Source organism: Coniophora puteana (genome assembly GCF_000271625.1).
Source record: "Coniophora puteana RWD-64-598 SS2 unplaced genomic scaffold CONPUscaffold_7, whole genome shotgun sequence".
Lineage (NCBI taxonomy): Eukaryota > Fungi > Basidiomycota > Agaricomycetes > Boletales > Coniophoraceae > Coniophora > Coniophora puteana.
In genome coordinates, this window is record NW_006913059.1 from 808,270 (window position 1) to 833,530 (window position 25,261).

Sequence of the window (25,261 nt, forward strand, 5' to 3'; positions counted from 1 at the left end):
GTCTTCTTCTTGATAGGGGAAGGGGAAGGGGAATGCATAATATCATCAGCCTTATGCTTACCCTTCCCGGAAGATGAGCTGATGCTCATGAATGCATTGCTGACAACTGCAAATTCACAATTAAATACACTGGTGGATCCAAAAAGGAGTTGACAAATGTTGGTGGCTATGTCATTGGAACTAAGTTCTACGAGGTCCTTATTGTTATGTGTCACATTATCATGAGTCAACCCAACAGAACGTATAGTAGTATCTACTGGTATATCGTAGGGTGGGCCACATTGACTACTAGCTAACGTCCGCTCGGGCAGGCAAAAGTCCATGGTCCGCATGAACAGGCAAAAAATCGTGGTCCGGATGGATAGGCAAATGAATATTAACGGGTATCGACTGATAGGAAAGAGTGCAGGGACCTGAGTCCCCGTTTGAAGGAGTGGGAGTAGGCGTGAACATTGACCGTCGATCTTACCTTGAACGTTGAGTACGCCTACTGGCGTTGTAGCGGAGCTTTAATTTTTCTCGAAATGGTAATAGATTAGTCGGAGCTGTGAATATCACGTGACCCCACAGGAGCAAAAATTTGGCGGGAGTCTCGGTAACACGAAGTTGCTGTAAGACCCACTACCTAAGGTAGCGGGAATCTCGTTAATACTGAAGTTATGGTTTTTAATTTGTTGCCGAAAGGCAAGCCGCGTAGATCGAGACGTCGGTGTGGGACCCGAGGGATGGCCGAGAAAGGCAGGTGTGGGTAATTCTAGACCGGGTGGGGACAGTACAGGTGGGGACAGACGTCGTGCTGCGCGCTCCCGTCTGCCTTTGGATCCGCTCGTTCTTTGTTCGACACGATCTTCGAGGCACCGGCACGAAAGACAACAGAAGACGCGACCAGAGACAGAGTGTTTTGTGTCGTTTTGTCTGGCTCCGTCCATTTGGGAACAATAACCTGTGCCTCAAGAGTTCTGTCCCCACGGTAACTCATCCAGACCGCCTCGTCCCTTGAGCCCGTCTGTTCCTTCCTTTGCCCCTCACCTCGTCCCCCGGCGAGCGACCACTCCAGTTCACAACCCACATACAACCCACCCCTCCCCCGCGTAATCTGAGCCCTCGGGCTTCCTTCCTTCAACATGTCTTCCACTAGCTCCGCTTCGGCACCCAATATCAGCCAAATTATCAATTCCAACACAAATCGGACGCTGGCGCCCGCTTCCGTTGCCTCTCAGGTTGCGCTGATGTCAGTTATCTCGGTATGTTTCTGAATACCTACATCAATAGACGAGCCGTTCATCGTGAATTTAGGTCGTTACCATCGTCGTTTTTAACTTCCTGAGGCCTAGTAACAAGGTTTGTTTCGCCTCATTCCCTCATTTGAAGCTTCATCACCTAAAGGTAAATTCTTAGGTCATTTACGAACCCAAGGTCAAGTATCATGTTGGCGAAAAGCAGCCACCAAAGATTTCCGACTCGTTATTTGGCTGGTTGCCCCCACTCATTAGGACCCGCGAGCGGGAGCTTGTTGACAAGATTGGTCTCGATGCGGTCGCCTACCTTCGGTTCGTGCGAATGATCCGCACGATGTTCTCGGCCATTGCTCTCCTCTGCTGCGCTGTCCTCATTCCTGTCGATATATCATACAACCTCAAATACGTATCCGAAGACCAGCGCGACATCTTATCTGTCCTCACCATACGTGACGTTGAAGGCCCTTCCCTCTTCGCTCATGTTGCTGTCACGTATGGCATCACTGCTATCGTCATGTACTTCATCTGGTCCAACTGGAAGCAAATGCTCAAGTTGCGCCAAGCTTGGTTCCGTTCACCCGAGTATATCCAGAGCTTCTATGCCCGCACACTTGCTGTCATGCATGTGCCGAGGAAGTACCAAAGCGACGAGGGCATCCGCGCCATCTTCGAAAGTGTACAGGTTCCTTACCCCACATCGGCTGTGCACATCGGCCGTAGGGTCGGAAGACTACCGGAGCTCATCGAATACCACAACGAGGCTGTCCGCGAGCTCGAACAGGTCCTTGTTACATATCTCAAGGGCGGAAAGATTGCAAAGGAGCGTCCAACAATTCGCATTGGAGGGTTTCTCGGTATGGGTGGTAAAAAGCGCGATGCCATTGACTGGTATACGTGAGTCTCGTTCACTTCTTTGCCGGGATGTTCCTCACTCTGCTACGCATCTAGTGCTAAACTAACCCGCACCGAGAAAGCTATTGAGGACTATCGGCTGGAGATAGACACCCGCAAGCCAGAAAGTTATGGTTTTGCATCCATGGCTGCAGTTCCGTACGCGCATATAGTCGCCAACATCTTGCGGAACAAACACCCCAAAGGCACAGATATCACTCTTGCGCCTAACCCTAAGGATATCGTGCGTTACGCCTTGCCTCGTGTTTTAGGCTTAGCGTTTGTGAATTCACACTGGTAATTAATAGGTCTGGGAGAACATGAACAAGACTGGTGCTGAGTTGTTCAGGAACAAGCTGCTGGGTGCTATCATCATTACCGTCATTTGCGCGTTCAATACTATTCCCGTGTTTGCCATCTCCATCTTGGCAAACTTGTCGTCGGTAAGTTTAACATGTGATCCTCGTATTCCCCTGTATTCCTCACATGGTCCCTGAAAGATTTCGGCATACGTCGCTTTCCTTGGCGAATGGAAGGCTGCATCGGAAGGATCGTTCGCCGTCGTCTCTGGTGTGCTTCCCCCCGCTGTCTCAGCGTTCTTTGGTTTCTTCTTGCCCATTGTCATGCGCTGGCTCAGTCAGTTTCAAGGCGCACTCACCCACTCCAAGTCAGTATACTTTGAGCTCACTCGGCTTTGTCGTTACTGAAACAATCAATTGTTCTCAGACTGGATCGCGCTGTTGTTGCTCGATATTTCGCCTTTTTAGTAATTTCGCAATTAGTCATCTTCACCCTGATTGGGGTCGGCTTCAGTACGTATCTCACCCTTTCACTACGAAGGATTGTGGACTTATTCGCATCTGCAGTTGCTGTCCAAACAGTCGTGACTGAAATTGGCCATCACGCTAGCTTTGGCGAAATTATCCGAAACCTTCGCAGTAAGTCGTACTTTTCTACACTAGCCTTGACTAACACCTTGGTGGTAAAGGTCTTCCCCAGTCCATCGGCAGGACGTACATCAACCAGTCTTCTTACTGGCTTACATTTTTCCCGTGAGCTCTTCGTCAGTCTAATCCACCGTAAGCATTAGTAACGCCCTTCATCGTTCAGGCTACGCGGATTCCTGGTTGTCTTCGATTTGGCCCAGATTATCAACTTGGTCTGGACTTCATTCCGTACGCACGTTTTCGGTCGGACACCGAGAGATATTCGCGAATGGACTCAGCCACCTGAGTTCCAGTATGCCATTTATTTTGCCAATAACGTGAGTTCATTTTCGTGAGCGGATTATTAAGTCCTCTTATATCCATTCTTTCCAGCTATTCATGGCAACTGTTGCACTGATCTTTGCACCAATGGCGCCTCTCGTCGTACTGGCTGGAGCGATCGTCTTCTGGATGGGCTCTTGGGTTTACAAGTATCAGCTAATGTTCGTGTACATCACGAAGGTCGAAACCGGTGGAGTAAGTATAGTGAAGGAATATGTGGAATTCAAGACGCTCATTGTCTTGTTTCAGCGTATGTGGAACATGGTAGTCAATCGACTGCTGGTAGCTTTCATCTTGATGCAACTGCTCATGTGCCTGAGTAAGTCATCGTTTATCTGTTTCTCTAGAAGAAAAACCTAAAATAATCTCCAGCTATCGGCTTACAATATGGCTTTAAGACATTCTACTGGGTGACGACCCTGCCTCCAATCGGCATGATGATTGTCTATAAAATCTGGCTTGATAGGAATTTCTACAAGTCCTTCGCTTACTACCTCCCTAGCGAAGCAGAACTTCGAGAAGCGAAGATTCATTCAGACCGTGCCGACAATCTTCGTAATCGCCTTGAGAAGCGTTTCGGACACCCAGCGTTGCATGCCGAGCTCTTCACCCCTATGCTTCATGCCAGGATGATGCCCCTACTCCCTGAAGTCTACAAGGGTAAGATCGGAAACGACAAGGCCGAACTTGACGAGTTTGGCGGCCAGAAGATGAGAGCACAGGTCATCGAGGGCGGCATCCGGATCGCTGCCATTGACCAGCGTGACCTCGAGTATGACCCTGCGTTGTACCAGCGCGACCGTGGGGAGCTCGATTGGGACCAACGCTCGTTCACTTCCGCCGCCGTGCTCGGCAACGATGGCGCTTCAATGTACGGTGGCAAGACGTTCTATAACAATGGTCGTGCTTCACCTGCGCCTTCACTTCCATACCAAGGATCAGGGTATGCCCCGTCCCAGTACGCGCCGTCTGCCTACGAACGATATCTTGCGCAAGGACCCAACGCGTCGCAGGCGGACATTGAGCTCTCACAGCTCCCACGTGGCAAGAGTGTCGACCAGCTCCCACTCCTGCCTCACCAGCAACCGTTCCTTGACACGCCCCCGAATGGCCCGCCGGTGCCTGGTTACACAAACTCCCCGACTTACCTGACACCACCTCAGCGCTTTGCATCTCCCGCCCCGCCCCGGTTTGCATCTCCCACTCCTCAACGATTTGCATCCCCCGCCCCAAGTGCATGGGGTCCACCACAGTCACCTTCACATACGCCAAGCTTGAGCCAGAGCGGACAGGGCTACTTCGATGCGCAGCTACCACCAGGCGCTGGTGCGCCCGCGGCGTACGCACCTCAACACCCGGGCATGTTCCGAGCGCCAACAGCGGATGGCTTCCGCGAAGCACCGCTGCACCGGCCTTATCAGCCGGCCCATCAGGGAAGTAGTTTCGGTTACTCCCCAAATCAGGGCGAAGGTGCTTCGCCAGAAGAGAACATGGCCGGACGTGGTGCGAGGAGAGGAGCCTACTGAACGATTACCCATGCATCTGACCTCGATGTCCGAGGGAGAGGAAAACGGATACCACGAAATAGGGCTCGGTCGCCCTCCAACTTTTACCCATTTTTACCTGCGTTACCACTGATTACCCATCATATCCCACAATCCCCAACCTTGTCCTCCGAGGCTTGCTGTGGTCGCCTCCAGCTGCCTCAAAGCCAACACCGACGACCCCCGCCGATCGACGCAAAATGGGTTGATCGAGCGCACGACCAGTAACAATTGCTAATCGCAATTGTTTGGACATACGCACGCATCATTTACCTATCTTAGAACACACGGACAAAACACCTTGGACTCCCTTTTACTTTCCTACGTACGGGTGCTCAGCGCTCAGCGGGCAGTGGTCGGACCTGGTCGGACTCTTGACGTCAATACACATGCACACCTCCCACAGACTACATTATATACACCAATTTCGCATCAGTAATGAGCAGGGGTGCCAGATTCGCTCGCCGGTGGAGCCTATCAAATTAGGGTCGATAAGTATGAACGTGAAGTTTCCGGTTTAACGTCTGTAATTGTTATTGAACTCTTCTACTGTCGTTATGTTATCGTAGTTACTTGTGCCGGCTTTGGTTTACTTACATTCTTTTGGACAAAATGTCGAAGTCTCCGGGGCTTTTGACTCTGCTTGAGCCCGTTGTTATAAAGCGCAAATACAACACGTCACTAAAACGGCAAGTCGGAGGTGCTAGGAAACATGCCCCTGATCATGTTGTCAACCCCCACCACCACCGCTTTATGATGAACACAAGGTTGTCTTCCAAATCTTCGATTCCTTGTTGTTCTTGGTCCACAAAATGACTCCCCTTCGCGTATATAAACGACTCTCTAGAGAGGCTTTCTGCGTCACGACCTCTGAACGAGACTCATTTGCATCAGAACCAAGCGCGAAATTACATCAACCTTTAGCGCAAGAAATTGCAGTAAGTAGAGCATTTTTCAAAGTCGTATCTGCGGTTCTCAAAACCAGCAGACCTCATCATCCTCATGAGCTCGACAGTAATCACCAAGGAGTTCAACAGATATGTCAGCAATCACATACCGATACGTCTCATCGAGTGTCGCTCTAGCGGAGATCCCAGGCTTGTCGGGCGGTACATGGTCAAGGACCACTTTCAACCGCTCATTGACCAGCTTGCGTTTGATAAAGAACACCTTGAGTCATATCGAACTCAGAGACAGCGTCAAGCCGCAGTAAACGAGTTGGTGCGAGGCGTGGTCAAGTACGCTGTGCTCTCTCACAGGTGGTCCGCAGAAGAAGTCTCGCTGCAAGACTTCGGGAAAGAAGCATGCCGATTGACAACTGGGTGGAAGAAGATTGTCGAGTTCTGTCATGAGGTCGCTCGTCAGGGCATCCGCTTTGCGTGGATCGACACTTGTTGCATCGACAAGACCAGTAGCGTTGAGCTAGACGAATCTATTCGATCGATGTTCAGGTGGTATCGCAACTCGACCGTCTGCATCGTTCACCTTGCTCAGACCGAGTCGCTTGTGGAGTTACCGCAGGACGAGTGGTTTAGCAGAGGATGGACGCTGCAGGAGTTTCTAGCCCCACGCAGGATACAGTTCTTCGGCAGGAACTGGAGGCGACTTTCCAAGGTTGCTGACTCCGCCGACGACAAACAGACCGACCCTGACCTCTTGCATCTAGCTTGCTCAGCCGCAGGGATTTCAACGCAGGATTTGTGCGGCTTTGTCCCGTCCCCTACAAGTGTCGATCGGCGTATGTCCTGGGCAGCACGCCGGGAAGTTACCAGAGAAGAAGATATGGCTTACTCTTTGATGGGAATCTTCGGCGTATCTTTCTCAATCGCCTACGGAGAGGGCGCCGACCAGGCTTTCTGTCGCCTTGTCGAGGCTATCATGATGATGGGAGGTAACCCATCGGTTCTCAACTGGGGCGGCACCGCGGCGGCTCACCATGCTACGTACTGCCTTCCTGCCTCGCCTCAAAATTACCTGCGCGCACCCGATGACTTCGACAATCTCGACTCGAGCGATCCGGGCTGTCTTGACATGGCGCTCACGAGCAAAGGTCTTCGTGTTCCTCTCGCCATCGTCCATCTATCAACTCTCTCCTTCGATCGAACACAAGGCGTCGTTCAATTCGCATTCGAGGCGGTCGATATTCGCAAAGTTGTCGGTCCAATTGTCTTAACGATCCAAGACTATGAACTCTTCGATCGGCTTTCTCAGCCTGGGACCATTCAAAAATCAGACTTGCGATACACCTATGCCTTGGGCGTTACGTCCTACAAGACTTACTTGAAAGGAGACACCCCTACCATCGCTTCCCCTATTAGAGGGTTTTTGCTTGAGGGACGTGCCTGGTTAGGTGACTGGTCACGAATGGCCGATGCGAGAGGGAAAACGTGGAGAAGGATTGAGACAGATCTGATAAGTATTCCGTTCAACGTTGACGACAAGACTTCCGCTAGGCCAGAGGAAAAGTCTACTACAAGAGAGTTACAATACCGGTGGATGCCCGTGGAGGTATACTTGTAGTGGTATTAGGCAGTGCACGTCAAATTGTATGATGAGCATTAGCGTAACATGTCTTAACAGCCCAGGGTACATGAGAGCTTGTTCATAATGGAAAGATGACATCGAACACTCATCAAACATTGTGTTGCGAACGTGTGCCTGTATGTTCGAACACGAACTTGGGGGCGACGGACCTCGATCCTCAGACTCGTCAGCTTCAGCCTGAGATAATCAACAAAATACAGGCGACACAATATTTCAGACTGGGGAAGGTTGCGAGAATTTTTAGGGTGGTCTAGGGTGGCACATAAAATTGAGACAAACTGAATTCGCCTCCGATGAGAAGTGCTCGTGGCAAGTCTCGCGCAGGCCGAGGGTATACAGACTGGTAACTGGGCTAATATATGTCACAGCAACCTGTCCTTCGTTACGGCGACAACCACTCCATTCGTGTCTCTTCCTCGTTTAGCTTCGCATCTCCACCTCCCACCTCCCCTCTCAGCGGTCTCTCGAACCGAAAGGGCGCAGGGTGAGGTATGCATCGGGAGCAGCAACACCGTCACAGAGCCCACATCGGTCACCTTCGAACCCAACGCCGTCACCGATGAAGTCACCGAGACCAGCCAGATGCTCATTGAGTAGAACCACCTGCCAAGCTACGGCATCCATGCGACGACAACTGGCAGAGTGAACAGATTCAAGGAGTCTCCCTAACCTCCCTGGCTCCCTGGTCCCCCCCAAGCGCCATCTCCAACCCCGCAACTCCGCAAGCCCTCAGCTTTTGCTCACCTCCCTCCAAGGCGCGTTGAGCCAGTGCATCTCGCACTTCTTGCCACGACCGATCGCAGCATGTGGTGAACCCATCTTTCAGTCCGAAGCGCAGCAGGACGCGGGCGAGGAGACCGACGACATCCACGCGCGCACGAGCAGCAACCCGTCTGGTATTCCTCTTTTACCTCACTGGCTGCTTGACGCGATTAAGGACCTTGGTCCACTTCCCGTCGCGGCAAGTCACTCCGCTCGCACTTGAGGTTGTTGTTCGACAACAGCCTGGGCTGGATCATTGTCAGTGAGGCGCGGCTGTTCACATCTCAAGGACGACTAGTGCTATTCGTCCATGCGATATCACTTGGCATTACTTCATCGATCATCCTTGGCGAGGAATGAGCATTCTGCCGGTTACTGCAGTCGGTTTCGCTCTTCCTATGTGGCCAATTTAAACTTTGTATCTCGTGGACCTAATCGACTTGGGAAGCCCACCCATCGTGAATGTTAGGCATTGGCTCTTCCGCGGCGATTTCTCTCTGACAATTGACCTAGTACTAACACTGCGCTGCGGGTGCGCACTAGTATTCTGCCACCATTAAACCTTTGACGGTACCGTCACTAGGATTAGCGCTCGTCTTTGGCCCAACCAGGATACCCGAGTACGTCAAAGATGGCGTCATGGAGGTACTCCTGGCGCAGATCCTTAAGCCGTCAATTACAGGCTAAAGCATCACACGCGGTTTTGTACTACCCTGGCGTGTCTTGGGGACGCGATTCACAGTTTCCTGGCGCTCGATCCCTGGCACTTGATCACGAGTCTCCTCCAATACCTTCTCCTTGTTCCTACATACGCGAATTCAGGGCGATTCCGCCGTGTTCAAACTTGGGAGACTCAGAAAGTGAAGAAGGAAGAAGAAAAAGGAGAAAACATACACACGACACGACAATCGCTATTTTGGATCAGGGTCGATCTTTAGCTAAAACCCCTGTCATCGACGCGTCACTGTCTCCATATACGTGAGCACATTCCGGCCGACATATTCCTGCAGCCGGTCATTTTCGAACGGACTTATATCTCATATAAAAGACTGAATTAGCCAATAGCGAAGATGCCGTTTCCAGCACCAAAACTTCAATGGCCTCAAGTTTGATCAAACATTCATCGTTAGCCACCTTGCTTCCTACAGAATTACTTTCAGCTATCTTCGTAGAATGTGCCAGCCTCCCCGATCACGACTTCGACCCCTTGTCCCACTATGCACCAATGGACTTTCACACGTGTAGCCGCGAATGTCTCTCGTGGCTCATTGTCACCCACCTGTGTCGCCGCTGGAGATTGATAGCCCGCTCGACGCCATCGCTGTGGACCGTAGTTCCTCTTTTCGACCTCAAATGGACGCGGGAGATGATAAGCTGCGCTGGAGCATTGCCTCTGACCATCCAGGCTGACATGTCACTCCTTCTCCAACCTTTTGACGGTCTGCGGGAGGTTCTCAATCACATCGGACGCATACGGGATTTTCGACTTTCAGATGGTGGGTTGAGAGATGAAGCAATAAAACTTTTTGAAGGTATTCATCCGGATACGGGCGGTCCCCATGGTCTTGAACGGCTTTGCCTCCGGTCCGACGACAATACAGGATCCCAGGATTCGCGGCTACCCTCGAACATATTTCACCCAACAGTCCCGTCGTTGAAGAGGCTGCGTCTAGATAATTGGGCTCTGGACTTCCTGGTGGCATCTCCTGCGCTCCAAAACCTTACTCATCTCCAGCTCATCTCCATCGACTACGTCGACTACGACATCATGGATTTTATGACTGCTTTGGCAGCAATGGGCCATCTCCAAGCGCTGACCCTCATTCATTCGTTCTATCCTCATGATGAAGTTCCATCGTACGATATCGCCTTGCCCAGCCTGACCTGCGTCGACATGGAGAACGACCATCTAGTGGATTGTAACGCTCTCTTCGCCAATTTCCGTTTATCCCGTCCCCTCGATCAATTCCGACTACACTTCAGTCAGTTCGGGTCTTTTGAACAGGAAATATCTGTCCTTCGTTCTATGATCCAGCAGAGTAAGACGCTGGAGGAGGGCTCAGACGGTAGACTGTCTAGCGTGGACCATTACCTTACCGGCCTTTCTTTCGGGCATTTTTCCTTAACGCAAGGAAGCGTCCGGTTTGAGCTCTCGGTGCGGGCACCCAGTGGCCGCCGTTCCCCTGTTCAGTTTACGGGGCGGAGCTGGCAGCCACCGGCGTTCTCTTTGGGCTGCGGCTGCTTTGTTGAACAAGCAGAGTCATTCCTCTCTAACATGCTCGGGATTGTATCACTTCAATCGGTCTGCTTTGCCACCTTCTTCGGATACGACACGCCTCAGCCATGTTGGGATGTCTTATGCAGGGAGCTCCCCTCCGTACGGGTACTTTTAGTCTTAGGGTGCAGTGTCGAGAGCATGGCGCGGGCGCTCATGCCTGTACCCGGACAGGACCTCCCCGCTCCCAGCCTCCGACGCATGCTGCTGTTTGATGTCAGGGTCGACACATATCGTCGCGAGGGCGTGCCCTCTCTTCGGGAACTTGCTGACGCACGGCAAGCTCGAGGGTCTCCGTTGGAGGTTTTGGAGATGAATCCACATGCTGCGATGGGAGAGAGAGCAAGGGACTGGGCTGCCTTTCAGAGTCAGGGGCTCGACATCGTGTGGGACGTGGTTAGAGGGTCATTAGGGCAAGGATGCAATATATGAAAGTGAGTGACTTGCTAGCACTCGGTCTAAACACGGGCTAATATGGTCCCTTAGACAAGTTTCTTCCGGTCCGTTCATGAATTATGAATGATTGCCTACGTTCTCAACATATCTTAATCAACACCGCGACGATACGTTGACGTGCCGTGCATACTAATGCTTACTATTTAGTTCTAATCCTTTCAACTTCCCCCCACTCCGTAGTACTGCTTTGAAATTGCTTTGAAATCATTCGTACGCTTGGGCCTCGGTATGCTGACTGTAACGATACATTAACGTGCCATGTATACGAGAATGCCCATTACTTAGTCGCCGCATATCGTTTTCAATCACCCCCATTTCGTAGTACTCCTGCTTTGAAGTTATTTGTACGTTTGGGCCTCGGTATCCTTATCGTATTACTAGGTTTCTGCGCACCTCGTGTCAATGATCAAATTCTGTAAATTTCTCATTCATACGAGCTTTCGAAGACGCGGCATTCACCACGCATGCATTCTCGGCGAATTATGAATCTATCGGAGAATGTGTGTTGTATCGTTAGAACTCGGATTCGAGTTTTTCATTCAGGGGGACGTTGAGTGTGAGACGAGCTGACGTCGTATGAGGTCAGTGTGCCTCAGGCCTCACCACGCGTCTCACTCGTCAACGCGTCAACGTTCAACATTGAAAGGCTCTTGGGTCCGTCCATCCCGCTTCAAAGGACACGGTTAAGGTCGCCATGTATCCACTGTTCGACAGTAAGCCCGCTGCATGGGCATCGTGTTGTCCAGTGCTAACCATCCTCCAGGCCTTCGTAGATGGTTCTTCCTAATTCCAACAGTCGTATGCCCCGCCAACTTCTTCATCGACGCGCCATTCGGCCGCTTCGTCCCAGATGGAGACAGCATCCTGCTCGTGGATGGCATTAAGTCGTGGATACTCATGGAGCTCGTATCCCCCATCACCTTCCTCTATACAATCACTCAGCGTCCCTTCGCCGACACCTCCCTCATGGCCCCCAGCGCCTCTACGCCTCTATCAGGACCTCAAAAGCTCCTTGCAGGCCTCTTTCTCCTGCACTACCTCAACCGTGCCCTCATATCGCCCCTCCGCACCCCCTCGCGTTCGAAGTCGCACATCATGGTCCCGCTCGCCGCCATCTCCTTCAATCTTGTCAACGGCTCGCTCATGGCGTCCTACCTTTCCTCCTCCTACGCCGCGTCCTTCCTTGAAGGCGCATTCAGCCGCGCAAGTTTCTGGGCTGGCGTCGGCATTTGGGCCGCCGGCCTTGCTGGGAATATTGTGCACGACGAGGTTCTCCTCAATCTGCGGAGGAAGAAGAGAGACGACGAGTCCAAGGAGAAGGACAGCAACGGCGCTGCCAAGTCTAACAAGCAACACTACGCCATCCCGCATGGATACATGTACTCGCTCATTTCGTACCCCAACTACTTCTGCGAGTGGTGCGAGTGGGCCGGGTTCGCGTTCGCGGCCTCGCCTCTCCCCTCTGTTGCATCGTGGAGCGCGGTCCTCTCGACGGTGTCGCCTCCATGGGTTTTTGTGTGGTCCGAGGTACTGATGATGATCCCAAGGGCATATAAAGGGCACAAGTGGTATCATGACAAGTTTCCGGACTATCCGAAGGAGAGGAAGGCCGTTGTACCATTTGTATTTTAACTGTGATAGGACGTTATGACTTTCTCGATGTTGTATACTATATGTAATGGTGCAAATTTTGATCTGATGACAATTTTGTGGGTTTTGTGTGCAAGGGTGCATGGTGGGCTCGTAAAAATACATTGGCAACGCTACAAAAAGCAGACTTTATTTACGGGGGCAGACTTCTTGCCGTGCTGTCGTATCTGACTGATGAGGTATCTAACATATTTTGCTGCCATTCAATGGACCTAGACCGCGTCACGCGTGGAGGATATCTTGCGGGGATGGCCATCGCGAAGTCACGATGCGAAGACGATGGGTGGATAATTCTCCCATCGAGAACCCCATCGTGTATCTATGCTGGTGAGTTTCCGGTAGGTTTTAGGCAGGCTGAGCGTGATACGCGACGTCATCGTGACCTGTAGTCTGCGTAGAGACGGATGTCAGTATGTGATAGCGATATTGGTGGCAACACTTGCAGAAAGGCGGTCCTGGGTAGCGAGAAAATGTCGGTCAAGAAAGTCGAGTGTGAAGTAATCATGTGCTTACTCTCCGAGAACGTTTTCAATGCCAGGTGGGGCCCGGACCATCATGATGGTATGAGCGATATTGACAAAGGTTATGAATCTATGGATGCGGAATAAGGTTCTCTCCGTGAGCCAAGGTGGGCGAACGTACGCATACCACAGCAATCCATCAGCAGCGAGCTTCCGCGCGATGGTGTCTCTGTTTGTGAAGGGCTGAAAGGGAAGCGCTCGGGCGAGAGTGAGCAAGAACACAAGTGTGTCGAACGCGATATAGATGAGGAAGCTTGTCAGCCTAGTTTCTAATTTTCTACTTTGCCTGAGCCGAAGATTGTGCGAAGGTTTGAGTGAACGGGACAAGACTTCCGATAAACAATGAACCTTACTTTTGAGGATCAATGTTGACCATGCAGACTGATTGCTATTCATTAGGCTGCTGAGGAGCACAAGCATGGGAACCCACCGTGCACCACAGGTGAATGCAAAGCCCCTGCAGGCCGACATGAGAGAAATCCGTCGGCTACGCGGTAAGGTAGCGGACTCACGCGTGGGCTTTGTAGCATCTGCTAGCGTGACCCCGAGCCAGATCGCGAGAACTAAGAACAAAATATAGGTGACCAGTGGCGTGCTCTGGTACAGTGCTTTTACTCTAAATACACAGTCGTTTGAATAGATGAATGCATTCCGGTGATTGTAGCGCACCTTTTGAGCATCATCACCGACGAGACAGTGAGGCTTGTCATAAGCATGGCACTTTGGAATGGGAGAAATTTTTGACACCTGTAACAACGGAAAATGATATATCAATGTAGTAAGCAAGCGAACGGGACAGACTCCTGCAGGGGCACGGAGTTAGCAGTAGATTTGCAACGATGTGCTGTGATGACATACAGTAACACTCAAATTCGGAGAAAGGTACGCTATAATAACAGACCCATTAGACAGCAATTATGGCTCAGGTGAAGAGAAAAGGCGCACAAGCGAGAAAGACGATGTAGGCCGCTGGGGTGAAATAGCGGTTCTACCAATCGCCATGAGCTTAACATCAGTGCTGATCTCTGCGGTTCCTGGCACAAACTCATACAAAGAGGAAGAGGTAGGCCACTTGGGTGTGTCAGATATTGCGGTAGCTAGACGTTGCAAGATCCTTACTCAGTTTCTTAGGTTCCTTCCAAACAAACTCGACCTTTGTCCCAGCGCACATTAGGCTCTTAACCGGTCTCGACGACTGATTTCCTGACCTCATCGGCGAATGTGATCATATGGTCCCAGACGAGAATTGTAAATCCAAGCAACCTGACATACTAGAGAAATGTGAAGAATATTCGTAGGGTGAGGGGGAATCCATGCCAGCCCTGGAGACGCACTGTAGTAAGAAATCTTCTCCGATGAGACGCTTTGGTTAGCCCTGCGATATGGTTCAGAAGAGGGGAAGTGACTCACGTATCCCATTTGTCGTCCAGCTCAGGGTCGTCGAAGTTCTGGGGTAGACCTCGCCAATGATCGTGATTCATTCGCATCGAGGCGTGAGCACTCAGCACTCAGCACTCAGCGGGGAAGGCGAGAAAACGAGGAGAACACAGAGGCTGGGTAGATAGCCCGGCTCGTATCAGACCTCATGAGGGTGTAGCCAGTCGTGACATTGACATTGGCAGGTGCGACTGTCGTCCTTTGGAATTTGACATGTGTATGTGCCGCTGATAATCGAAAAGCATATTGTGCTAGCATTAGATTGTCTCGAACAAAAGGTAGGTCACCCGATGACTTTAGAAGGTTGGGTCGAAAACAGTTGTTATCGTCGAACCCTTCTTCTCGTCGGGTTGCAGAGCTTGTCAAAAGAAACCGGCGCGCTCTCCGTGGCGTGATATGCTAATTACGTAATAGGAAAATCAGGTGGACTAATCTGGAAAGGGAGAATTATTTGGACAGAGCGGTGGAGGAGACGCGCAGCTCTCTGGCGATACCCTACACGTTCTCCTCCACCAAAACCTTTTCCTTGCCCGTCCAGGGTATCAAAACCCCCATACTCTCCATCACCCGCTAGGGCAATTCCTCCTCCGAGACCTCTCAAAGTCCTCGGATCCTCGAATCCTCTCGGTTTACCCCGGTCTACGATACCTCACACGCAGAAATGATGTCCTCAGACGAGCCCGCCTCTTCCCCGTTTGATGGGGTTCTGTCTTACTACTACAAGGCGCGCAGGTCGTACCAGCAGACGCTCGATAGGTGGACTCCCCACGTCCTCCAGCGCTGGCTCGCTACCCTGGGTTTCGTCAGTTTGTTCATGCTCCGGATCGTCCTCAGTCAGGGAGTGAGTCTCTTCACGCACTTCTCCAGGCATCACGATTACTTATGAACGCATCGTCTTGCCCAGTGGTACATTGGTTAGTCTTTCCGAAACCTTTGCGAGTCACCCAAGCTTACTATTCCCCAACCTGCTTCCTCGGTGCAACTCTCCCTGCAGTGTGCTGTATGTTCATCACAACATTCTGGCTTTCCCCCGTACTAACGTGCATGACCTTGCTTCATTTCAGATGGTCTCGCTATATACCTTCTCAATCTACTCCTCGCATTCCTTCAACCACGCTTTGACCCCTCGCTGGAGGACGACCTTCACGCGGACGAAATTGAGGAGGGAGTAGGCGAAGAAGACGAGGCACCACGGCTTCCGTCGCAACGTGACGACGAGTTCCGTCCCTTCGTTCGTCGTCTGCCCGAATGGCAGTTTTGGTGCGTGTGCAAATGTTGTTGAGCGCTTGTTGGAACTGACGTGGCCCTCCCATCACAGGCTGAGTTCAACCCGCGCCATTATTGTCTCAATCTTCCTCACCCTCTCCGAGGTCTTTGATGTCCCTGTCTACTGGCCCATTCTTGTCATGTACTTCTTCATCCTCTTCGCGCTCACGATGCGCCGCCAGATTCAGTACGTTCCATTCTTATTATTGTCCAAAAGTTATGTCTTTTGATAAGCTGTTCACAGGCACATGATCAAGTACAAATATGTCCCCTTCGACATTGGTCGCAAGGCCAGGTACGGTGGCAGCCGGTAAAAGCTGTATTCAAAGGAATGCATGTGATGTTGGTACGAGATGATAATGGAGACTAGGAGTATTTATCTCGCAGCGTTGAATCGCGGGGCAGAAGCTATAGATACGGTAATGATTTATGCATTGGTAATTGGCTATCTCTTGGGCGAGTTGTCCTTCTATCTCTATCGTGTGCGCGAGCTTAGTCCTACCACCCAATGAGTCAAGGCGAAGGCAAACAAGTCGAATTTGACTTGTTATAAACCATATGGTCCTGCTTTACTTTGGTATGATCTGGTGCAACTCTTCACATTCCGGCGACCGCCCCGGTTCATCACACGATGTGATCTCATGACCCCTATCGCTGGCCTCCCCGGAACGAGGATGCGTCTCTTTCTCCGTAATCACCACCTTCATTCAGCACTTTCACGGTGTACAAATGATGAGCGAACTGGCCATCGAGACCGATCTCGACGGTCTCCGCGAGATGGGCGCGCATGTCCTGCGCCAGCTCGCTCGCCATCGCGCCTCCTTCACATCTTCCGAGGGGAGCATAGGCACCTCGTCGCGGCCCGTTCCGCCGCCTCTGTTCGTCGGCGTGCAAGGACCGCAGGGAAGCGGGAAGACTTTTCTTACTTCTAGCCTTGCTTCCGCGCTTTCACGAGAGCCTCACTCCCTGCGCACGGCCGTGCTCTCGATTGACGACCTCTACCTGCCCTTCTCTGGCCTGCAAGCGGTGTCGGCAGAGAACCCGGGGAACCTGCTTCTGCAGGGACGCGGGCAGCCAGGGACGCATGACGTGCCCCTTGGCAGTAAAGTGCTGGCTGCGCTGAAAAGCATCAACGAGCTGGGAGCAGAGGAGGTCGAGCTGCCGGTATTCGACAAGTCGCTGCACGGCGGCAAGGGCGATCGGCTCCCCGAGGGCTCGCACGTGCATGGGCCGCTCGATATTGTTCTTCTCGAAGGGTGGTGCGTCGGCTTTGCGCCCTTGCCCGGCAAGGGGTCTGGCGCGAAGTCTGAGGATGTGAGGGGAACCACGATCGGCAAGAGGTGGCGGGAGCCGGTGCCGAGCCTTGGGCATGGGGATGAGCTGCATATGGATATGGAGGCGTTCGTCAAGGAGGAGAGGTACGTGTGGGAGGTGAATGAGCGGTTGAAGGAGTATGTGGAGTGGTGGAAGATGCTGGATGCGTTCGTCCAGGTACGTTTCCGTATTTGACGAACGTCTAGTGGATGAATCCTGATTTCGTGCGGTTGTGCTCTGCGCTCGATAGATCAGGGGTCCGGAAGACCAGAGGTATCGCATTATATATAAATGGCGAATGCAGCAAGAGCACTACATGATGGTCCGGAACGGGGGAAAGGGCATGAAAGACGACGAGATCAAAAAGTACGTTCTCGTTCAATTGCCCACCTTCATCGCTCTTAACGCATTGCAGCTTCGTGGACCGTTATATACCCGGATACGTCTTCTTTGGCGATGGTGTTACCGAAGGTTGGGAAGTCGATGGTGTATATCAGGAACCACCTTGGAAAGGGCGTGGCCTTGCTATCTCTCTCGGAGAGAATAGAGAAATGCTCCGAACCGATTACTTTTAGAATCTATTGCCCGTGGTGTTCTCCGCTTTGCACTAGTAGCCTCCCTGGCTAGAGGAGCGATGATACCAGGCCGTCCAATCCCGATCAATGATTCCAACTCTTGTGCTGCCTTTCGTGGTGCTTTCGAACGGCCACAGTATAAGCGTCTTACCAACAAGGGAAATCCCAACATCTCAAGTTTCAACTCCTTGGGCCGCATAAGCGTCTGTCAAGCGCCTGTTAAGCGCCCAAAGAACTCCGCCTGAATTACAGGAGTATTATCGGTGCTGCATAGCTCATCGACATCCCCGTGAGAGCGAACCCCACCTGGTGAGGAGACGGGTCGGCCCTTCGTATCCTCCGCAGACGACCTTGACAGACCTTGACGCAAGCTTCGCTGGCGCTTAGCTGCATGAGGCTACAGGTTACACACAGGTTACGCTTGACTGCGCCAAGCCGGACGGTGATCCTCTTGACACCGTCACGTCTGAGCCATCAACTCGTCGAAGCCGTCACAAACGTCATTCTCGCTCGAGGCCAGAGTTGAGGTAAGGACTCGGTTCCTTGCAATCCAGCCTTGCATGCGCGAAGATGCTTACTCAATTTCCCCCAAGCAGACCGTTATGCTACAGCGCCGTCTTCTCTAGGCAACTATTGTCAAGCTCTGTAAGAGCGACAATATAGAGGACGCTTGCTCCCCTACCGTGACATCTTGCTGCAAGTTTGACTACTGTTTTACCAGGCTCGAAAGGGCTCGGACCACGATCGACGTGTCAGCCAAGTCAAATCCTGATCGATGCGAGGTCGTAACCAGTGGTATGGGCTGGTATGGGCTGGTATGGGGTCATATCATCTCAGTTCTCCTGGCCGTTGGTAAGCGGCAGTTGTGCCTTTTGAAGCTGGGGCGGTATATAAATCTTGCTGCCTTCATGGCAGGGGTTGCCAAGTTAGATCACCTACCATGAAGTTCCTCGTTCTCGCTCTCTTCGCTCCTCTCGTCTCTGCCTGGTCGGTCTCCACCTATGTCGGTGGCGATGAGACTTGCTCGACGTCGGCTGTAGTCAGTGTCTCCTAGACTGTTTTGTTGGACAAGGACTGACTTCAGTGACCTTGGCTAGACCACCATCACGGACGTAGCTCCCGGTCAGCGTCCCAGCAACTGTGTTGCCTTCCCCGAGGGCGCCAACATCACTTCGATCAAGTGAGTATTGTAGCTTTCAGCTTGAGTTCCGTTAAGTGAGTTCTTTAGGTTCGATCCCAGTGCGGGCAACGGACCTTTCACCAACGGAGGCGGAGTAAGTAAACATCTTCGCCGATAACTATGCCTTCCTGAGATATTTCTTTACCAGATTACCTTCTGTAAGTGCGCAAGTCTATCCTCTCGGCGCATCTAATCACGAGTCGCGTGGCTGTAGACCAGTCCATTGAGGTACGTTGGCGAAAATGTTATGGTGAATGTGGCAACTCACAATTATTCGAATGATGTAGTTTTGCGGAGAGGGTCTCACGCCGACCTACGCCATTACCTCTCAGGACACCCAAGAACTCTGCTATGACGCCAAGAGCCAGAACACGGTCATCGGTGCCTACCAGGTTTAGAACATCACTAGCTCGTCAAGCTAAGGCTCAGCACACTGACGACATGAATCTGACCGACGAAGGGAGCTATCATATGGCTTGCTTCATGCGAAGGTAGATACATGATAGATACAGAACTCTTACCTTCCAGGATAAGGAGAAGGCGAATTGAATCTGACTACGAATGACGCTTTTGCATTTTGATTGAGAATCTCAGTATCTGCATGTTAGCCTTGTTAGGTGTCAAGCTAACACGATTCAATGAAATCGTCGGACGTCGCGAAGGCTTCGTCGAATTGCTGTATGGTCGATTTGTCGGCCAACGTTGACCGCATCTGTGCCTTTGACCGGGTCAGTTGCAATGACGTGCTAGGTGCCCAGCACGCGGCCAGCGGCGCCGGAGGCAAAACGCCCAGCAGAGCATAGCGCGAGTCGATATTCCCACATTCAAATTTCCTCCTCTCATTAACATTCCTCAGCCCGACTGTCGCTCGAAAACTACGAATTCAGCACATCTCAGCTAGCTCATCGTCGGTTTTCCGTCCAACTCGCCCTGTGTTTATTGCACACGCCATGTATTTCACTGTAGCTATAATATACGTCATGCACGAGAGCTAGGGTTTCTGACGCTTTTGGGCACGAATTCCGTCAGCGAGCATGCCCGCCCACCGTGCACCCAGCGACTCTGCTTACTACTAGTCTCCCGTAGGCAGACCTTTATGGATTGCGGAAGATAGTCGTTCCTTATAACCGATCCCACCCAAATCCCACCCAACCTTACAGTGCCGGCGAACGTATTGAATCCAAACCTTCATCAGGCCGTTGACACCCATTGACACAGACTGACGCCAGGTCAGCCCAAAGGGCCGGGTTTGGCACATCTTGACAGCACCGGCACGAACTGTCAGCAGGCTGAGGGAGCACGAGTCGAGCACGCGATAGGCGACAGCTGCGTCAAGAGCTGTCAAAAGCCGGGAACGTCTGGGGTAGTTTCGCATGATCCTGCGGTGTGGTTGGTCTTCGGTTTTCTGTCGGTGAGTACAGCTCTTTGGAGGATGGTTTGCTATTGGTCGTCGCCATCGCCATCATCACGATATGCGAGGTGAATGGGGCTCATGACGTACACTAATATTCAGGAATGTGTAAGTATGGCTGACTGTTATCGCCCACTGTTATCGTCCACACATTTGGGCACTGTCCACAGATAGTACCGGGAAGTGCGTCTTTCGCATAGCGTAAATTCCTATGTGTGTCTCTCACAATCATGCTCATAAGCTTTCACCGACTATATGCGAGATCTCATGTGCGAGCATTTGACTCAGACTCTGTTGTCGAAGGCACCCAGGTACGTCATAACCTGCCATGCTGCAGCAGACGTCTGCAGACGTTTACAGGAGCTCACAAAGTCCATAGCTTCTCATAGCTCAGTTGGCCACGTGTACTCCCTTGTACTTCTGTCATGGGTCACTGAGATGGGCGCTCAACTGCTGAAGGTGGACAGTAAATGTCCTTCGGAATTCGCTCTACTGATCCGAAGTTACACCCAGCGTTTGATATGGTCGATCGTCTGTCTCCCTTCCTCCGTGACCCTAAGCTATAAAGAAGGTGCCAGCGTGAGCTCCAACAAACACCTCCACCAGATTTACTCATTCCAAGCAAAATGAAGTCCTTCACATTTACCCTCTTTGCTTCCACAGCGCTCGCGTATGTTCCACTCCCCCTACAAACTACGCGCGACCCACTAACCATCACCTAGCGCCTGCCCCCCAGACTTCATCAACGTCGTCTTCAACGGCGGTTCGACCCCGCAGCAATTCACGCAAATCCCCGGCGCCTCCAATTGGATCACCTTTGGCCTAGGCAGCAACCCCGGCCAGCTCCCCATGATGGCCTTCGCGTCCGACGTCGCGAACGCCGTGTCCCTCGTCAACGGCCCTAACCCCCCGCCCTACCTCCTCACCTTCAACGAGCCGGACTACTCCTACGCTGGCGTCACCCCCACCATGACCCCGCAGCAAGCCTCCGACGCCATCCAACCCCTCCTCGCCTCCCCGGGTACCGCCACCAAGTTCATCGCTCCTGTCACCGCAGATCCGACGTCGGACTGGCTGGACCAATTCTTTGCCGCCTGCAACTGCCAGTCCTTCTTCCACGCATACAACATCCACTCGTACCACCCGGACCTGCCCACCACGGAGAGCATCATCACCACGTATCACAACAAGTTCGCCGACAAGCCCTTGTGGATCACCGAGATCGCACCGGGCGGGGCGTCCCCGGCGTGTTCCATCGACTGGCCGACGGCCACTAGCTTCATGCAGGGGATTTACCAGTGGGCCGCGCAGCAGGGGTGGATCGAGCGCGTGTTCTGGAACTCTGGCAATGAGATCCCGAACGATACCAACGTTTGCAACAGCTATTTGTTGGATTCGAACAGCCAGCCGAGCCCGTTGTTGGCGCCTTTTGACGCGTTGACTTGCTAATTGCCCTTGACATTCTTGCATTATCCCAGATTATCGCCCGAGATGTATGACTACGGTACCCTAAGTACTCGAATCAAAGAAGCTGCGCGTTTGAATGGTTGTAGACGTTTTAACCTCTCGGAACTCGGCGACTCTAACAGAAGGAGATACATGCAACGGGAGATATTAGTGTGCAGCTGTAATGCATGTTTCTATCAGGAATAAGGAGAATACGTCGATACACCGTACCTAAGAACGTGGGATAAACTGATGAAACCACGCGCGTACGTTAAGCACTCTATACAAGACACGCCTCCGTTACTCTTCGGCATTTAGACGGCAATGGAGGGGAATACAATATCATTTTGGTACCACAGTACATTAACAGGATGATAGCAATGTCGCAAGGAAAGTGGAAGCACAATCCCAATAGCGCCGCGAACATACTCTGACGCCGCCAGATCAAAAACATCGGACAGGAGCCGACACGCTGTTCGCAGACGACGTTAAGAAGACGCACCCAAGTGCAGTGCGAATACCATCGGTTGACTGAATATTCTGGCTCCATCGGCGCGCCAGGCTATATACTCATGACGAACTTATCATGACGCGCTGGTCAGGCCAGAGAAATAGCGTGAGCTTTGCGGGCGCCTTGGCGGACTCGCTTGCCCTAACCTGGCGATAATTCTCGTACTAACAACGACAATGCCCTCGTGTATAGGGTACTACAACTGTCATGATGACGAGGAGAGAGGAAGGGGAAGGCAAGGTGAAGGGAGATGATGAGGGACTGGTAGATTCGGGCGACGGTTGGCCCACTCTTAAAGATGAAAGGGCCCAGGGGCTTAACAGTACTGCATCAGGAAATCGTCTGAATGCATTTGGACTTTAGGAGATGTAGAGCAGCTAGGTCATACGAAGGGGCCGACCAAGTTGGTCGACTCGGTCATATTCGGTCCACGACCTAATTTGGACCGAATTGCGCCGATGCGCCGGATTAGTTTCGCCAAGCGCGCCGATTGTGCGTCACGTGACTCTTTCTAGTGCATTCAAGGGGCCGGCCCTTGCCACATTTTTGGCTCCCGAAGCCCGGACCCCTTGGAACTTCTTCGGCTCGCCTCCGGCTCGCCGACCCCTTCGTATGACCTAGCTGCCAGATGTAGGGCTCTGGATCCTGAAAATGCATCGACAAAGGGGACACCAACGCACGTTCCGATTGGTCAATGTATTCTAGAATTCAATACAATTCGCATTCGAACAATTCTGCTTCAACAAACCGGTCGATCCCGTCGTCTTGTGGGCATGAGCTGACGCGGCCCACATTTAACAGTGGTTCGTAAACGGGTGCGGAAGTGAGATTTGGAGCATTTCTCTGGTCCTGCATTCAGTCTTTCGGAGCAGCGAGAGAGAGTGCTGTGAAGAGCATAGGAGTCTGCAACCAATCAACGGCAAACAAAAGCAGACCATATGCTTGTAGATACGATTAACTAGTAGGCCACCGAATAGACGAGTTTAGATGCCGTGACGTTTCCCATAGTACTCTTAACCTCGGTTGACGCAAGTCCGCCGAGCTGACCGACGCTCGGGTCTCGTAGATTCGCTGACACAAAGTCCCACTGCCCAATGCTAGGATGAGAATGATCCACATGTCCAAAGCAATGTCTCGAGAAACCTCCATCTTGCCATCGACGCTGTGACTGCAACGGAGTATTCCTGGATCCGGAGGTAGACAGGTGTATCGCGAGAATTGTCAAAACTACTCAGCTGGGCATACGTTGTGGCTCCGAGGGAATATTGTTTCTTGTGCGTTCATCCTGCCTAAGACCCGATTGGTTTGAACCCCTTTCTCATGGTTGTGTCCAGTTCTCGGCTGCTCCCGCGTTATTGTTGAGCATCTCACAAGTAGATCAGGTACGAACACTCAGAAGGCGTTTATACTTATCGGAAGAGAAAACCAAGATGGCCTGCTAAAAATACATCTGTATGCAAAACACGTAGACAGGCGTCACCGGATGACCATGAAAAAGTGCCCAGTGCTAATTCGGATGCAACATCCTTGCGAGTGTTCGGCATTCCGCAGCTATACATCGCTGGCACTTTCCTCTTCGTCTGCTCATTGAAGCTAGGAAGGATAGAAAAGATTGCCTTAGACACTGCGGGCTGCATGGGAGCGCTACACGCTCTTTCTGATCCTGTGAGTCGCTTTGCTATCACACTGACCTCGCGGACCTCGAGGTATATTACCGCATCGAATATCGGAATTCGTATGCAGTCAGTCCATTTTTAATGCACTGTAGACGAGATTGAAAGTTAATTTTGGCCAACGGCACTATGGCCGTTCCCATCCTTAGCGTTCCCGACACAGGATCACTATCGTCCGCATGTGCACCACAATGTTTAACTCGAAACCTGTGGGTAATTGTCTTGCTGGCAGCTGCCTGGCTGTCGGACACCTACCGATGCCTGACGATCAGCCGCCCTCTGCTGAAGTGACCATGCATTGCCCGACTGGGGGCTGGGACGTATAAAAGCGGCCTACGTCCAGCCTTATCCATCAGCTCCTAGCTGGTCTCAAAATTTTACCTTCATCATTCAAAGCAATGGCCCTTACCGCTCTCTCTGCTCTCGCTCTCGCTGCTGTTGCCTCCGTGGCTCAGGCGCAGTCTCTCAATGTCGTCAATAGCTGCAGCGAGGATGTCATCCTCTTCACCCAGACTAGCTTTGGTACCATCGACAACTACGTTGCCGTTGCTGCTGGCGCGTCTTCCGACATGGGGATCAGCTCCGACTGGGATGGTGCTATCAACGTCGGTACGGGCTGCAACAGTGATGCATCCACTTGCACCACCGGAGGTCCCACTTGGGATGGTGAAACCCCCTTCAGTCGCGCCGAGTTCAACTTTGTCCGTGCATTCGTTTGTCTCTCCTTTACTATGACTCACCTTCGCTTTCATCCGACAGTACGCTATCGCAGGCAGCGTTACCTATGACATCTCCTTGATCTATGGCTACAATGTCGGTATGGAGATCTCTTCCGCCGACACCAGCTGTGACGCGTATGCGTGCACGATCTCCTCGGGCTGCGTGAGTCGTATCATTACTTTCCTGAAGCAGTTTCTAAACAATCGTTTGAATAGCCCGTCGCTGGTCCAGGAACCGACACCTGCTACTCTCCGTGCTGCTCCTCCGCTGACGCATGCAGCGGTGGCGCCCTCCCTGCCAGCGGGGGCGGCTGCACCGACAACGCCGGCCCCGGCCCCAACAGCCCGTTCTACTATGACACTTGCCCGAACGCGTACGCGTTCCCCGACAACGATGGTGCTGGTCAGTACATATCTCTCATATGCTGGCGCGTGTTTTATCAACTTACCGGTATTCATAGACGGATACACTCCCGCTGACAATGTTGACTACACCTGCGGCAACACCGCTATCACGCTCACGCTCTGCCCTGGCACGACCTCCGACATTCCCAAGTAAACGAGGATATCGTAGGAAGTG

The 25,261-nt window shown here is 52.1% G+C and overlaps 10 protein-coding genes across 10 annotated transcripts; 9 read left to right on the plus strand and 1 right to left on the minus strand.

The window, feature by feature from the left end:
• Window positions 1–1,124: 1,124 nt before the first annotated feature.
• CONPUDRAFT_57551 (DUF221-domain-containing protein) lies at window positions 1,125–4,050 on the plus strand (the record flags this gene model as incomplete). The annotated part of the gene is made up of 13 exons (XM_007770860.1): window positions 1,125–1,244; window positions 1,297–1,341; window positions 1,399–2,132; window positions 2,187–2,373; window positions 2,438–2,572; window positions 2,630–2,796; window positions 2,856–2,941; window positions 2,996–3,067; window positions 3,118–3,181; window positions 3,240–3,393; window positions 3,449–3,592; window positions 3,647–3,734; window positions 3,770–4,050. Coding segments are annotated over 13 exons (2,277 nt in total), but the record flags the coding sequence as incomplete, so codon positions are not given.
• A 1,893-nt stretch (window positions 4,051–5,943) lies between these two features.
• CONPUDRAFT_154424 (HET-domain-containing protein) lies at window positions 5,944–8,470 on the plus strand (the record flags this gene model as incomplete). Its single annotated transcript, XM_007771156.1, has 3 exons — window positions 5,944–7,286; window positions 7,854–8,078; window positions 8,143–8,470. The coding sequence occupies 3 exons, from the start codon at window positions 5,944–5,946 to the stop codon at window positions 8,468–8,470; spliced, it is 1,896 nt and encodes a 631-aa protein (XP_007769346.1).
• An 873-nt stretch (window positions 8,471–9,343) lies between these two features.
• Window positions 9,344–10,954, plus strand: CONPUDRAFT_90628 (uncharacterized protein; the record flags this gene model as incomplete). Its single annotated transcript, XM_007771157.1, has 1 exon — window positions 9,344–10,954. The coding sequence occupies one exon, from the start codon at window positions 9,344–9,346 to the stop codon at window positions 10,952–10,954; it is 1,611 nt and encodes a 536-aa protein (XP_007769347.1).
• A 641-nt stretch (window positions 10,955–11,595) lies between these two features.
• Window positions 11,596–12,658, plus strand: CONPUDRAFT_105397 (uncharacterized protein). Its single transcript, XM_007771158.1, has 2 exons — window positions 11,596–11,691; window positions 11,742–12,658. Exons 1-2 carry the CDS (start codon window positions 11,673–11,675, stop codon window positions 12,608–12,610), a joined length of 888 nt encoding a protein of 295 aa, XP_007769348.1. The 5' UTR covers window positions 11,596–11,672; the 3' UTR covers window positions 12,611–12,658.
• Window positions 12,659–12,715: 57 nt separating this feature from the next.
• CONPUDRAFT_82649 (uncharacterized protein) lies at window positions 12,716–14,354 on the minus strand. The gene is made up of 11 exons (XM_007771159.1): window positions 14,269–14,354; window positions 14,095–14,220; window positions 14,008–14,036; window positions 13,819–13,952; window positions 13,662–13,765; window positions 13,580–13,606; window positions 13,503–13,530; window positions 13,271–13,435; window positions 13,142–13,219; window positions 13,072–13,083; window positions 12,716–13,018 (listed from the first exon to the last, which is right to left on the minus strand). The coding sequence occupies exons 4-11, from the start codon at window positions 13,863–13,865 to the stop codon at window positions 12,892–12,894; spliced, it is 588 nt and encodes a 195-aa protein (XP_007769349.1). The 5' UTR covers window positions 13,866–13,952; window positions 14,008–14,036; window positions 14,095–14,220; window positions 14,269–14,354; the 3' UTR covers window positions 12,716–12,891.
• A 724-nt stretch (window positions 14,355–15,078) lies between these two features.
• On the plus strand, window positions 15,079–16,304 carry CONPUDRAFT_82653 (retrieval of early ER protein Rer1). Its single transcript, XM_007771160.1, has 6 exons — window positions 15,079–15,427; window positions 15,491–15,500; window positions 15,581–15,586; window positions 15,651–15,846; window positions 15,905–16,039; window positions 16,097–16,304. The coding sequence occupies exons 1-6, from the start codon at window positions 15,251–15,253 to the stop codon at window positions 16,164–16,166; spliced, it is 594 nt and encodes a 197-aa protein (XP_007769350.1). The 5' UTR covers window positions 15,079–15,250; the 3' UTR covers window positions 16,167–16,304.
• Window positions 16,305–16,622: 318 nt separating this feature from the next.
• Window positions 16,623–17,839, plus strand: CONPUDRAFT_125158 (P-loop containing nucleoside triphosphate hydrolase protein). Its single transcript, XM_007771161.1, has 3 exons — window positions 16,623–17,343; window positions 17,417–17,532; window positions 17,582–17,839. The coding sequence occupies exons 1-3, from the start codon at window positions 16,630–16,632 to the stop codon at window positions 17,739–17,741; spliced, it is 990 nt and encodes a 329-aa protein (XP_007769351.1). The 5' UTR covers window positions 16,623–16,629; the 3' UTR covers window positions 17,742–17,839.
• An 842-nt stretch (window positions 17,840–18,681) lies between these two features.
• On the plus strand, window positions 18,682–19,319 carry CONPUDRAFT_154428 (uncharacterized protein; the record flags this gene model as incomplete). Its single annotated transcript, XM_007771162.1, has 6 exons — window positions 18,682–18,780; window positions 18,839–18,921; window positions 18,970–19,015; window positions 19,070–19,079; window positions 19,136–19,149; window positions 19,209–19,319. The coding sequence occupies 6 exons, from the start codon at window positions 18,682–18,684 to the stop codon at window positions 19,317–19,319; spliced, it is 363 nt and encodes a 120-aa protein (XP_007769352.1).
• A 1,639-nt stretch (window positions 19,320–20,958) lies between these two features.
• Window positions 20,959–21,781, plus strand: CONPUDRAFT_90632 (uncharacterized protein; the record flags this gene model as incomplete). Its single annotated transcript, XM_007771163.1, has 2 exons — window positions 20,959–21,002; window positions 21,055–21,781. The coding sequence occupies 2 exons, from the start codon at window positions 20,959–20,961 to the stop codon at window positions 21,779–21,781; spliced, it is 771 nt and encodes a 256-aa protein (XP_007769353.1).
• Window positions 21,782–24,327: 2,546 nt separating this feature from the next.
• Window positions 24,328–25,240, plus strand: CONPUDRAFT_165928 (Osmotin thaumatin-like protein; the record flags this gene model as incomplete). Its single annotated transcript, XM_007771164.1, has 4 exons — window positions 24,328–24,663; window positions 24,722–24,844; window positions 24,898–25,084; window positions 25,143–25,240. The coding sequence occupies exons 1-4, from the start codon at window positions 24,361–24,363 to the stop codon at window positions 25,238–25,240; spliced, it is 711 nt and encodes a 236-aa protein (XP_007769354.1). The 5' UTR covers window positions 24,328–24,360.
• Between the last annotated feature and the right edge of the window lie 21 nt (window positions 25,241–25,261).

Excerpts from the sequence above, each read along its gene's own strand:
- CONPUDRAFT_125158 (XM_007771161.1), top strand. The coding sequence starts at position 16,630 with ATGGGCGCGCATGTCCTGCGCCAGCTCGCTCGCCATCGCGCCTCCTTC. Across the intron at positions 17,344-17,416 it reads TGCTGGATGCGTTCGTCCAG|ATCAGGGGTCCGGAAGACCA; the intron begins GTACGTTTCCGT and ends TGCGCTCGATAG. Across the intron at positions 17,533-17,581 it reads AAAGACGACGAGATCAAAAA|CTTCGTGGACCGTTATATAC; the intron begins GTACGTTCTCGT and ends AACGCATTGCAG.
- CONPUDRAFT_82653 (XM_007771160.1), top strand. The coding sequence starts at position 15,251 with ATGTCCTCAGACGAGCCCGCCTCTTCCCCGTTTGATGGGGTTCTGTCT. Across the intron at positions 15,847-15,904 it reads CTGCCCGAATGGCAGTTTTG|GCTGAGTTCAACCCGCGCCA; the intron begins GTGCGTGTGCAA and ends CTCCCATCACAG. Across the intron at positions 16,040-16,096 it reads ACGATGCGCCGCCAGATTCA|GCACATGATCAAGTACAAAT; the intron begins GTACGTTCCATT and ends AGCTGTTCACAG.
- CONPUDRAFT_82649 (XM_007771159.1), bottom strand. The coding sequence starts at position 13,865 with ATGCTTATGACAAGCCTCACTGTCTCGTCGGTGATGATGCTCAAAAG. Across the intron at positions 13,766-13,818 it reads TCGGTGATGATGCTCAAAAG|AGTAAAAGCACTGTACCAGA; the intron begins GTGCGCTACAAT and ends CTGTGTATTTAG. Across the intron at positions 13,607-13,661 it reads AGATGCTACAAAGCCCACGC|GGGCTTTGCATTCACCTGTG; the intron begins GTGAGTCCGCTA and ends GTCGGCCTGCAG.